At 37.7% G+C, this 14,113-nt stretch overlaps 1 protein-coding gene across 1 annotated transcript; it reads right to left on the reverse strand.

Moving 5' to 3' along the window:
- Positions 1-7,190: 7,190 nt before the first annotated feature.
- LOC114655069 (interleukin-8-like) lies at positions 7,191-12,211 on the reverse strand. Its single transcript, XM_028805967.2, has 4 exons — positions 12,065-12,211; positions 10,693-10,828; positions 8,253-8,342; positions 7,191-7,890 (listed from the first exon to the last, which is right to left on the reverse strand). Exons 1-4 carry the CDS (start codon positions 12,117-12,119, stop codon positions 7,881-7,883), a joined length of 291 nt encoding a protein of 96 aa, XP_028661800.1. The 5' UTR covers positions 12,120-12,211; the 3' UTR covers positions 7,191-7,880.
- Positions 12,212-14,113: the final 1,902 nt, after the last annotated feature.

A 14,113-nucleotide genomic window follows, 5' to 3' on the forward strand; every position in this document is an offset into this window, starting at 1 on the left:
TTTATTTAGAGGGGACACATGCTTTCCTTTGTATAGGATTTCCAATTAGGTTTGTTGTCATCTTCTCTTATCAAAGTCAAATATTTTTGTAAGGCAGGATTATATTGCCTTTGTTATGGCAGTCTGTGGAGAAGAGTAATTGCAAAGAATTCCTAAGTGGTTACTCAATCAAGTAAAAAGAGGTGACTACATTTTCTAATTACTGCTTGAGGTCAGAAAGCAGAAAACACTGCACATTGTTTACTTTAAAACATAATATTAATAAATTTAAAGCATATATTCAAGCCAGTAATAAAGACATTAAATTTTGCTGAATATTTTTTCTTTTAAATTCATGATGTATTCATAATGCTGGCCCATTAACAAACAGACCGCATTACAAGGTGATTAGGTGGAAGAGCCTATTCCAACAGCATCAAGTGAAAGGCAGGAACCCATTTTAGACAAGCAAGTAGCCATTAGACAGCACATTGATGGACATTCACACACTTGTGACATAACAGATTGGAGCAGGAACAGCTGGAATCCAAAATACTCATGGAGCTACCATGAAAACCCAGTAGTTTTGCTGAAATTGTATTTCTTTTCTTTTAATACAATATGAGTAAAAAAAGAATTATTTTCATTTGTACAGACATATCATTGGTCATTATTAGCCATACTTTAAGTGAATATTACAATACTATATATGACAGTTCCATTGTGCTCCATATGAAATGTGTTCTAGTATAGTTTAGCTTAATTTTCCTTTTTTCAGCATTTCTTTGAAGTGAATTGACTCAAATAAAGATTCAAATATTGCGCACTTCAACCCATTTGTTAACTAAGGTGTATTAAAAATGTCTTACATATTAACTGAGAACCCACATGCAACATTACTTTATTAATGGCAAAATACTGTATGTATATTTATGAAAACAATTAAGAAACCTAAAGATATCAGAGGAAAAAGGTTTTGTTGGACCGGCTATGATGTAAGTTCTAATGCATTTATTTCATGATCAGTTTTTAATTTCAGCTGACAGTCTTGCCTTTATGATTGAATGTTTCATACAAAAAGAAATAAAAATATGCAAATAAATAAATGTTTTGTGAAATGTTGCAATGAATACAAACACAATGATATATAGTCATAAATAATTATGAATTATGTTTTTTGTTGCTTTCTTTCTTTCTTTCCTTCTTTCTTTTTTTTTAGTGATGCCACATGCATCATGAAATTTCAGCTTGAAATGAAAACTGACATTTTCACCTATTAAAGTTGAGAAGGTGGGATCTAGCAAGTGCTGTTTTTGGATTAGAAAATTGTGATCCAGTGTAAAATTTTGCCAAATCAATATACGGACAACAATACAAATTGCCATACCGGATCGGTCGAGCCCCGGGTTAACAACCACCGCCACCAGTACTGTTAGCCAAAAGGGTGCTGGCGGAAGTTGGGCTACTGTTGGTTGAAGAAGAAGAGGGGGGAGACGTGTCCGGAGGCAGGAGGAGAGGAGGAAAGTAAAGAGAGTGGAACTGAGGGTAGGAACTTTGAATGTTGCCAGTATGACTGGTGAGGGGAGAGAGTTAGCAGATGTGATGGAGAGAAGGAAGGTTGATATATTGTGCGTGCAAGAGACTAAGTGGAAGGGGAGTAAGGCCAGGTGGGTTGAAGGTGGATTCAAATTGTTCTATCATGGTGTGGATGGGAGGAGAAATGGGGTAGGAGTTATTCTGAAGGAACAGTATGTCAAGAGTGTTTTGGAGGTGAAAAGAGTGTCAGGCAGAGTAATGATTATGAAGCTGGAAATTGGAGGTATGATGATGAATGTTGTTAGTGCATATGCACCGCAAGTTTGGTGTGCAATGGGTGAGAAAGAAGATTTTTGGAGTGAGTTGGATGAAGTGATGAACAGTGTACCCAAGGGACAAGAAAGTGGTGATTGGAGCGGATTTCAATGGGCATTTGGTGAAGGGAACAGTGGAGACAAGGAGGTGATGGGAAGGTATGGTGTCAAGGAAAGGAATGGAGAAGGTCAGAGGATAGTGGATTTTGCCAAACGGATGGACATGGCTGTGGTGAATATATTTTAAGAAGAGGGAGGAACATAGGGTTACGTACAAGAGTGGAGGAAGATGCACACAGCTAGATTACATCCTATGCAAAAGAGTTGATCTGAAGGAATTTGAAGACTGCAAAGTGGTGGCAGGGGAAAGTGTAGTTAAGCAGCACAGGATGGTGGTCTGTAGGATGACATTGGAGATCAAAAAGCGGAAGAGAGTGAGGGCAGAGCCAAGGATCAAATGGTGGAAGTTGAAAAAGGACGACTGCAAGGTTGAGTTTAGGGAGGAGGTGAGACAGGCACTGGGTGGCAGTGAAGAGTTACCAGACAGCTGGGAAACTACAGCAGATGTAATAAGGGTAACAGCAAGAAGGGTGCTTGGCGTGACATCTGGAAAGAGGAAGGAGGAAAAGGAAATCTGGCGGTGGAATGAGGAAATACAGGAGAGTATACAGAAGAAGAGGATGGCAAAGAAGAAGTGGAATAGTCAGAGAGATGCAGAAAGTAGACAAGAGTACAAGGAGATAAGGTGCAGGTGAGGAGAGAGGTGGTGAAGGCTAAAGAAAAGGCGTATGATGAGTTGTATGAGAGGCTGGACACTAAGGAGGGAGAAAAGGACCTGTACTGATTGGCTAGACAGAGGGACTGAGCTGGGAAAGATGTGCAGCAGGTAAGGGTGATAAAGGATAAAGATGGAAACGTACTCACAAGCGAGAAGAGTGTGTTGAGCAGATGGAAAGAGTACTTTGAGAGGCTGATGAATGAAGTGAACAAGAGATTGAAGAGGTTGGATGATGTGGAGATAGTGAATCAGGAAGTTCAACGGATTAGCAAGGAGGAAGTAAGGACAGCTATGAAGAGGATGAAAAATGGAAAGGCCATTGGTCCAGATGACATACCTATGGAAGCATGGAGGTGTTTAGGAGAGATGGCAGTGGAGTTTTTAACCAGATTGTTTAATGGAATCTTGGAAAGTGAGAGGATGCCTGAGGAGTGGAGAAGAAGTGTACTGGTGCCGATATTTAAGAATAAGGGGGATGTGCAGGACTGTAGTAACCACAGGGGAATAAAATTGATGAGCCACAGCATGAAGTTATGGGAAAGAGTAGTGGAAGCTAGGTTAAGAAGTGAGGTGATGATTAGTGAGCAGCAGTATGGTTTCATGCCAAGAAAGAGCACCACAGATGCAATGTTTGCTCTGAGGATGTTGATGGAGAAGTTTAGAGGAGGCCAGAAGGATTTGCATTGCGTCTTTGTGGACCTGGAGAAAGCATATGGCAGGGTGCCTCGAGAGGAGCTGTGGTATTGTATGAGGAAGTGGGAGTGGCAGAGAAGTACGTAAGAGTTGTACAGGATATGTATGAGGGAATTGTGACAGTGGTGAGGTCTGTGGTAGGAGCGACGGATGCATTCAACGTGGAGGTGGGATTACATCAGGGATCGGCTCTGAGCCCTTTCTTATTTGCAATGGTGATGGACCTGTTGACAGAAGAGATTAGACAGGAGTCCCCGTGGACTATGATGTTTGCTGATGACATTGTGATCTGTAGCAATAGTAAGGAGCAGGTTGAGGAGACCCTGGAGAGGTGGTGATATGCTCTAGAGAGGAGAGGAATGAAGGTCAGTAGGAACAAGACAGAATACATGTGTGTAAATGAGAGGGAGGTCAGTGGAATGGTGAGGATGCAGGGAGTAGAGTTGGCGAAGGTGGATGAGTTTAAATACTTGGGATCAACTGTACAGAGTAATGGGGATTGTGGAAGAGAGGTGAAAAGGAGAGTGCAGGAGTTTGCAATGGGGGGAGAAGAGTGTCAGGAGTCATTTGTGACAGATGGTTTATCAGCAAGAGTGAAAGGGAAAGGCCAACAGGACAGTAGTGAGACCAGCTATGTTATATGGGTTAGAGACGGTGGTACTGACCAGAAATCAGGAGACAGAGGTGGAGGTAGCAGAGTTAAAGATACTAAGATTTGCACTAGGTGTGACGAGGATGGATAGGATTAGAAATGAGAGGGTCAGCTCAAGTTGGACGGTTGGGAGACAAAGTCAGAGAGGCGAGATTGTGTTGGTTTGGACATGTGCCGAGGAGAGATTCTGGGTATATTTGGAGAAGGATGCTAAGGATAGAGCTGCCAGGGAAGAGGAAAAGAGGAAGGCCTAACGAGAGCAGCCAAAAGAAGAAGAAGAGGGGACACTTGCAGTTACAATTTTGCACATGCCTAAGGGCCACGAGATTCCAAAGGCAAGCAAATCATATGCTCAAAGTTACGACTATGGATGTCTGTGGTGGACACAAGTGCAAGGAAAGGTTTACCAGAGTAACTGCACAAAACAGTAACTTTAATTCAAGAAGCCCTGAAGTCATCATCCTCTCAGCAGTCTGCATTTGATGTGTGGGGTCTGCTTATAAATGTAACACTTGATTGCCAAAGGTTTATGCATACTCTACTGACAATTCACTAAGGCATTTGTTAGAGCCCATCCTGTAAAGTTTTACAGGTGAAAATGACAGATCTCATTTCAGGCCATATTTCATGTTGCATGTGGTGTCACTGTAATAAATAAATGAAGTAATAACTAAATTAACATATTAAGACTGTGGTGGGCTGGCACCCTTCCCAGGGATTTGTTCTTGCCTTGTGCCCTGTGTTGGTTGGGATTGGCTCCAGCAGACTCCCGTGACCCTGTGTTAGGATATAGCGGGTTGGAAGATGACTGACTGACTAACATATTAAGAAATAAGAAAAAAAAAACATATTCCATGACACATTTATGCTCTCATATCATTGTATTTTTATTTAGTTATTGTCGCATTTCACAATGGGTGGCACAGTGGTGGAGTTGTAGCAATGTTGCCTTACGGTAAGGAGACTAAGGTTAATGTCTTTGGTCCTCCCTGCATGGAGTTTGTTCTCCCCATGTCCGTGAGGGTGCTCCAGTTTCCTCCCATTGTCAAAAAGACATGCAGGTTAATTGAATTGGCGTCACTAAAGAATTGGCCCTACACTTTTAAAAATTCAGGTGCCAGAAAGGTTCTTTAAATCCATGTCATAGGGCATATGTGGGCAAAGTCAGTCCTGGAGGGCCACAGTGGTTGCAGGTTTTTGTTCCAACCCAGTTGCTTAATTAAAAATCAATCCTTTCCAATAATTAAATTTCATGGCTTGTTAGTGCTTTAACTCTGCCATGTCAAGTCATTCTCATATTCTAGAAATTCTTCCCCTTTTTAAGGATATCATCCAAATGATCTGAAGTCTAAAACAGATGAGTAATTCTCAGTGCTTCACTTTTTTTTCTTCACTTTCCTTCCAAGTATTTAATGTAACCCAATAGTGCATGATAAATACACACAAATATAAATGGAAACAAGCTAAATGGAGAAATGTTGGTTTCTTTTGTCATTTGTATCTTATTGCTAATAGGGAGCAATTAAAAAACAACACTACAGCTTTTAGATAGATAGATAGATAGATAGATAGATAGATAGATAGATAGATAGATAGATAGATAGATAGATAGATAGATAGATACTTTATTAATCCCAAGGGGAAATTCACAGTTTAAGACTGAAATAAGCAATAAGGGTTCAAAATATTAACGAGCGAGACAACTAAAATGAAGCAGAAGTGTTACTTGAGCAATAAGTACTTCTTATTAAGCAATTGGGTTGGAACAAAAACCTGCAGTCACTGCAGCCTACCTGGAATGACTTTGGCCACCCCTGCCATAGGGGAACCATTTTTGGTTCCCAAATGACCTATCCATATGAAGGTTTCTGAAAGAAACTTTATTTATTCAGATACCATTCAGTGAATAACCATGAATAGATAGCAACAGATCTTTGAAATATCAATAAGTCACGATTTCAAAAAGACTTTTCCGGTATAGTTTTCTTAATCTATTAGTGTCCTGCTAGGTAGCCTACCATACATTAGTGGTTTCAGTTTTTGTTTTCTACATATTAAGATTTTTTCAAAGGACAAAGTACCAACTTCATATGCAGAGAACTGTTCCCAGACTTAAATGGTGCTTTGTTAAGCAGTGATTCTATGAGGAACCACACAAACCAATAAAGAACCATATTGTGGCATTAAAGTACCAGTATTTTTAAGAGTGTTGTGTGGGTTTGGTGTGTGGCTGTGTGCGTGTTCACCCTGTGATACACTTGTGCCCTGTCCAGTTTTCTTTCCTGCCCTGTACCCAATGCTGGCTGGGAGAGGGTCCAGCACCCACTGCAACCCTAGTCAGGACTAAGTGGGTTAGAAAATGACTGACTGTTCTTCCATATACTTTATGCAAGGTTGGATATTAAATTCTTTAATAAAATAATTTTCATTTACAAAATTGTAATTGATATTTACTTACTTCTGAAAGAATTCGTCCATCCATTTTTCCTTTTTTGTATTGTTTTTTAAAGTATTATGTTGGTCGATAGATTGCATGCAATTCCTAGGAATATCTAGGTATCATATGGGTTAATAGATCACTTGTGAGGCTAGTTATCATCGTTTATCGAAACCTGATTCTTCCACAACACCATCTGAGGCAACCACTCTTTATTATGGTAGCACCTTCAAGATTCAAGCAAGCACTGCATGTCACACCATCATAGTGATCAGTACTCTGCACACCCAGACATAATGGACCAAACCAATGGAGAACCAAACAACTCACTATGAATGTGTTAGGGATATGAATGGAAACCAAAGTATTCAGAAAAAAACGTATTTGATCAGAGGGGCAATGTGAAAACACAACACAGGCAACATGTCTAAGTCAGTAATCAAAGCCAGGTAGCTGGAGTTTTGAGCCTGCAGAGAAGGCCACTGTACCACCACAGTATACCAATTTAAAGGGTCAACTTTGTCAAACCTGATCAATCCTATCCTAGCAGCATCAGACGCAAGGTGGGAAACAACCCTGAATGAAAGGCCATTTCTTCACAAGGCCCACTCATTTACAGACTTGCACTGACACAGAGTCTATTTGGAATCACCAGTTTATCTAGCAGGCACTTCTTTATAGATATAGAAGGAAAACCCGTGCAGGTATTGAGTGAATGCACCAACTTCATACAAGCAACATCTGGGCTACTCTGAAGAATGAACACCAAATTGAACATAGATTTGAAAACCATAAAGTAAATATAAATATTTTGGATAAATACATTTTATTTCATGCAAAAATCATACTGAAATATTACATTAATATAGTATATAAATGATGCTGGTAGATAAAGGCATAAAGAAATGCTTACACTAAGAAATACTTTTTGTAACTATATTAAAGCACCAAGGGTCTACAAAATAGAGAACGACATTAATACAATACAATGAATCCAAGAATACTTTGTAAAAAGCATTTCAAACTATAATACTGCTTGAAACCACAGCTTACTGGTTCTAAATGTCATGTAATAAAAAACAAAAGTAGTATCACAAAATATGGATTTTTTTTCCTCTGTGTTTAAAGCTTATTTAGGTATTTTTCTTTTCTCATCCCACACTGATTAGCATCCTATTGATTTAATATATTGTTCCATACAGTGTGTATCCTTCACCAAAACTGTATACAGTATATTGCATTTTTAGCAATATTTGGAATTAGGGACATTTCAAATACATTACTGTCTTTGAGCATGATGAGCTATTTGGTGGTGGCCCCCCACATGTTTTAAATATCACCACATCTTCCTTTGGGATATTCCATTATTATTTTTCATTGAGGTATTATGCATTACTTATTTTAGCTGCTTGCAGGATGCCAACATTTCTCATATCTATGTGCCTGTGTGTTTGGCATTTCTTCGTAAGGATGACAGCTCCAGTTCGTTCTTTATTTTTTTCTGCAAGAAAAATGTTTATAAATCTATTAGTCCTGACTGTTCAAATCTATACCTGCCTACATTAAGAATGTACATTTGTCTTAAATTAGAATAGCTATACTCACTTTCTAAACATTTTATTAGTACAAATAAGTGTTTGTGCAAAAATACTTTCCACAGGATTGTGCATTTTATCCATCCATCCATTATCCTACCCATTATATCCTAACTACAGGATCACGGGGGTCTGCTAGAGCCAATCCCGGCCAACACAGGGTGTAAGGCAGGAAACAAACCCCAGGCAGGGCACCAGCCCACCGCAGTGTGCATTTTATGAATATCATTATTTTGTAAAAAGAAAAAAGACATCACACAAAAGTTACCGTTCATTTTCCAAAATCTTTTTCATGATCATCTTCACCCAAGGGGCTTTCTTTTTAAGGCAAATCACTTCTCCAGTCTTCAGATAGGCTCTAAAAATAAAAACAATAGCATTTCAAAAACTATGGACATGTTGTATTTCTCTATATAGCTTGATTTTTCAAAAATTCTTATATGCTTTGCATTATATATACAGATTGATTGCAGAAAAGATTTATAAATCAGAATGTTTATTTTTCAAGCCAATGGACCTTTAAGATAATTTTCATTTCCCTAATGAGAACTCCAGCATTTGTCATTTTAGTTACCACATTTACCCTCTTTGTGACCATCTCTGCATCACAAATTATTAGGAAAAAGGGCTGCTGTATTGAAGAATGTGAAATATTGTTCTCATATTGCAATCCTTTGCAGTGGAGCTGCACAGGGCATGTTCTTACAACTAAGATTTGAAAATGAAGTGCAATGGCAAGACAAGCTCTCCAAACTAAAAATATACTGTAACTAACTGCAAGGACCTTCATTTCATGGGAGATGTTTTTGGTTTGCCTATTATCTCCTGATTCTTTTTTAACAACTCTTTAAAACAAAACTAAAACTGAAATTGTTTTCTCCCGCTATCAGTTTTGCGATTGGGAAGTGAGCTATGGTTACACTAATCATCTGAGTTTTCAGTGGTTGTCACAAGGTGATTGGTCATCTGTAATTTCCCAAGATGTTTTTCTGGTCAGACCTAAGATGCTACAGAGAGAGAGAGAATTATTGCTGTAACTAAACTGTCAGATATTATATAGATTTTCATTGTGACAATGGCATTGTGTGGGATAATGATGCATTTTAAAAGTGTTTGATGAAGGATTTTTCTAGGAGTTAGTTAAGTTAATGGACACTCTTGAGAGAGGTCAGAAGTGACTTGCTGCCTAGAACATAAGAACAAAAGAAATTTGACATACAAGAGGAGACCATTCAGTCCATCAAGTCCGTGTGTTTAGCTAATAGCTAAGCTGTCCCAATATCTTGTCCAGATTCTTCTAGGTGCATTATGCTGAATTTAGATGGGGAGAGATGCAAAAGCACAATTGCGATTTCAAGCTCCTATGTTCATTCTTGAACACAAGATATCCCATTCTGCAGTGCAGATGGAAAGATGTGGAGTAAGGTTTGAGAATATATGTGGTGTTTAAGTGGAGTAAAATGAAACTTTACAATAAATTTTAAAAAAGCACTGGCTTTAAATCTCCTGCCTTCTGAAAGGGAGATTAATGTCGAACTGAAGGAGTATTTCTATGGGCCTCTGCCAAACAAATCTGCATCCGTTCAATTGAAATGAGGTAGTAACAAACTTAATAAGGAGGGTAAAGTTAAAACAAGAAATACTTTTAGCCTAATGAAAGTGGCACAATGATAAAGCAATTAGAATTTCTCCCTTACAGATCCGAGTGGCCTTGGTTTTATTTTTAATCTGGTCACTTTTTCCAGTATGTGATATTTTTGTGTTTTTTCTCTATCAATGTGGATTATCCCCAGGCACTTCATTAATTATATTAGGTCTGAATTAGCACAGTGTAGAGCAGGGGTGGGCAAAGTCATTCCTGGAGGGCCACAGTGCCTGCAGGTTTTTGTTCCAACCCAATTGCTTAATACGAAGCAGTTATTTCTCTAGAAACACTTCTGCTTCATTTTAGTTATCTCCCTCATTAAGATTTTGAACCCTTATTGCTTATTAAGTCTTAAACAGCTGTATTCTCGGTTTTTAATTGCTCCTTATTAGCAATAAGATGCAAATTACAAAAGAAACCAGCAGTTATCCATTTTGCTTGTTACCCTTTACACGTGTATTTATCGTGCACTATTTGGTTTAATTAAATACTTCAAAGGAAAGAGAAGAGAAAAAAGTGAAGGATTGAGAATTACCCATCCGTTTTACACTTCAAAGTATTTGGATGATATCCTTAGAATGGGGAAAAAAATTCTAGGATATGAGAATGACTTGACATGGCAGAGTTAAAGCACTAACAAGCCATGAAATGTAATTATTGGCAAGGATTGTTTTCTAATTAAGCAACTGGGTTGGAACAAAAACCCGTGGCCACTGCGGCCCTCCAGGAATGACTTTGCCCACCCCTGGTGTAGAGTAAGTGTGTGTGTGTGTGTGCTCTGTGAAGGACTGGCATCCCATTCAGGGCTTACACTTCTTGACCATGTGCCAATGACTAGGAGGGTTTTCTTCAGGCATTTCAATAATTAAGCCAAAAATGGTAAATGTATAAAGAGGGTAAATACAATAAGTTTGTTTGTATATATTTTGTACACTTCATAGGTTATTAACTATTAATATTTGCATGATTCTGCTTTAACAAGTGAGATGGCATTTAAAAATGAGCAGTGGGTTTGGTTGAAGAAGTTTGAAACATTAAGAATGTGTTTAAGAAACATACTTACATAATCTGGATAGTATTGCAATGTGGTCCTTTAGGCAAAATCTCCACTTTGTTTAGAATTCTGTGTGGAATTAACCTTGATTCAGATTTAATACAGACACAGTGAAGGCTGCTTCCCATACTGATTATAGCTGTACCTAAAAGAAGCAAAATGGGGATGGTTTTAGAAATAACAAAATTCATTTAGGTTATCTCAAATACAACAAAGCTGGCTTTTGAGCTAAATCCTTTTCATGATAGGGTTCAATGCTGAAAAAGGCTGATTTAAAGCTGAAATTATTTAAAATACATCTCTTTGAGATGTACAATGAAACCGGATAGCCAGAAGCCTGGCAGTGATGGTGGACCCATGTCACTTCAACGTGAGCCAACATTAAGGACCACTGTGCCTCATACCATAGAGCATTAGATCAGCTGATTCTGTAGCAATTTTTAAGTCTCATATAAAAATGTATTTTTATTTTATAGCATTTTTAAAATGTGAATTTCCCCTTGGGATTAATAAAGTATCTATCTATCTATCTATCTATCTATCTATCTATCTATCTATCTATCTATCTATCTATCTATCTATCTATCTATCTATCTATCTATCTATCTATCTATCTATCTATCTATCTTCTTAATGTACATGCTTCTTAATTTTTATCTAGTTATTTTTGTTTGTGGTTTTATTTTATTATTTTTAATAATTTTACCTGCTTTTCTTATTTGATTTTACTTCTACATATCTCCTTTGCTGGAGTTTTTATTTGTTCTGGATATTATTATTCTTATTATCATGTTTTTTTACCTTTTATATTTTATACATATTTTGTGTTTTGTGTGTTCCATGTAAAGTTTTTGTGCTGCCCATTTTGAAAAGTGCTATACAAATAAAGTTATTATTATTATGATGATGATGATGATGATTATTATTATTATTCCATCCACAGCTAAAAAACCTCTAGGGCTAAACTAACTAAAGACATTCACTCACTTATGGGTTTCAGTTAAAATCTGAACACTCAAAGTTCCTTGAAACAAATAGCAAATTGCCACAACAAATTTATTTTATTATAATTTATGAGATCCACATAAGAGGTAATAAAAAGGATGTTAGTAATCTAATAAACTTCATTTCTTTTTCAAAAATTGTATCCACTAGTAATTTGATATTCACTGTGACTTCAAAACAATGACACCAGTTATTCTTCTTCTATTTATTCTCACCCTTTAAGGACCGTTTTCTATTTTCTAATAGCGTTCACTTTTTTTTTACACTTGAGTCATACATAAAGGTCAAATGCTGAATTCATTAACTACCAAATAAAAATGTTACAATTATTTTATTATAAATATCATAAAATTAAAAACATTGGAAAGAGCCTTACCTTCTTCCAAGATAACACACACTGCCAGCATAGCAAAAAGTAATTTTGAATTCATTTTTATCAGCTTGATTTTGATTTCAGCTGCTTTAACTTTACTAGTAAAATGCTTCTAAAGTGTTTGGATTTTCTTTTATACCAATATCTTCTACCATGTGATTCCCTAGAGTATTTGTCAAAAAAAAAACTTCAAATTTTGAAAACTTCCCAAGGTTGTTTTTTGGTTTTTTTGTTTACTGAACATCAATTCATCATGGTCATGCTGATATAACTGACAGATGATAGGTCAGATGAGCAAAGCATAATCTAAGTGAAAGAGGACTTGTGCAAATAACAGATATAGGGTAAGTTAAAGTGTTACTCTGAATATTAACTCTGAATCACACTAGGTATTCTTATCGGCTTACATTTCTGAAAAGTAACACTTTTTAGAAAAAATACATTGTCTAAACTTATTTTATTCAATCATAGCAAGGGGTATTCCAGTCTTGTATATAAAAAGATGAATTTATATTTACTAAACATATGCAAGCCACAGTAGGTTAAAATATGATTCTAAATTGGCTTTTTATAAGTGTGGATATAGATGTGAGCCTTAGCCCTCAAATGGACCGACACCTTGTTCAGAGCTGGTATTAGCCTCCTGTCTGATGCTGCCATGATAAGCTTTTGCCCTGCACAATCCTGAATTGATTTAAGTGGTCTTGGGCAATGTATGTCCTTTTAGGTTATGAGTGAGAGTGCCCTAAGATGAGCTGGCACCCTGTTTACAGTTGGCTCCTGCCCAATGTTGCTGGCATAGCCTTTGGTGTTCTGTAACCTTAAAATTCCTATTTATATTTTAATTTAAATTAAATAATTTTTTATTTAATTTTACATTAATTAAAATATTTAGTAAATGAAAAAACAAAGGATAATAAATCAGAATGCTAAATTAACTTTTTAAATTCTAAATTTGTTTACAATACGAGTAATTCCACCTAAACATGGACAAGCATCATGTCTGGAGTTGGTTCCTACCTTGCACTCCATACTACTGGGATTGAGATTGCCTACCTGTGACCGTAAAACGGAAACAAGTGGATTCAGTAAATGAAGATACAAAGATTTAACAAATCAAAATGTAAGGTTAATATTTAGCAAAGATGTACAAGTCCTCTTTGTATTTAGGGTTCTCATGGAAGAACTTGATGATGAACACCAGAACAGAACTGGGAACAAGATGGCAGGTTCCCAGTTATATAGTCACTTGGCAGGAAGGGACAGATACAGGGAGGTGGACAAAGGAAGTGACGTCAGTGGTGGAGTGGCTATCAGTCTTCTGCCCTGCAGAGGGAGGAAAAGAGAAGCCAACAGATCCAACCCATTGTTCAACGGGTAATCACTCTCAAAAGATCCCTCAGGTTGTCTCCTGTGCGCACTCATGTGACTATACAGTATATATTATATATACTGCTCAAAAAAAAATGAAAGGAGTACTTTTTAATCAGAGTATAGCATCAAGTCAATTAAACTTCTTGGATATTGATCTGGTCAGTTAAGTAGCAGAGGGGGTTGTTAGTCTCAAGAGCATGGAGGAGATTCCAGGAGACAGGCAGTTACACTAGGAGAGCTGGACAATACCATAGAAGGTCCTTAACCCATCAGAAGGACCGGTATCTGCTCCTTTGGGCAAAGAGGAACAGGATGTGCACTGCCAGAGTCCTACAAAATGACCTCTAGCAGGCCACTGGTGTGAATGTCTCTGACCAAACAATCAGAAACAGACTTCATGAGGGTGGCCTAAAGGCCCGACTTCCTCTAGTGGGCCCTGTACTCACTGTCCGGCACCATGGAACTTGATTGGCATTTGCCATAGAATATCAGAATTGGCAGGTCCACCATTGGTGCCCTGAGATTTTCACAGATGAGAGCAAGTTCACCCTGAGCACATGTGACAGACGTGAAAGGGTCTGGAGAAGCCATGGAGAACGTTATGCTGCCTGTAACATCGTTCCGCATGACCAGTTTGGTGGTGGGTCAGTGATGGTCTGGGGAGGCATATCCATGGAG

This window comes from Erpetoichthys calabaricus, chromosome 7 (assembly GCF_900747795.2).
Source record: "Erpetoichthys calabaricus chromosome 7, fErpCal1.3, whole genome shotgun sequence".
NCBI lineage: Eukaryota > Metazoa > Chordata > Cladistia > Polypteriformes > Polypteridae > Erpetoichthys > Erpetoichthys calabaricus.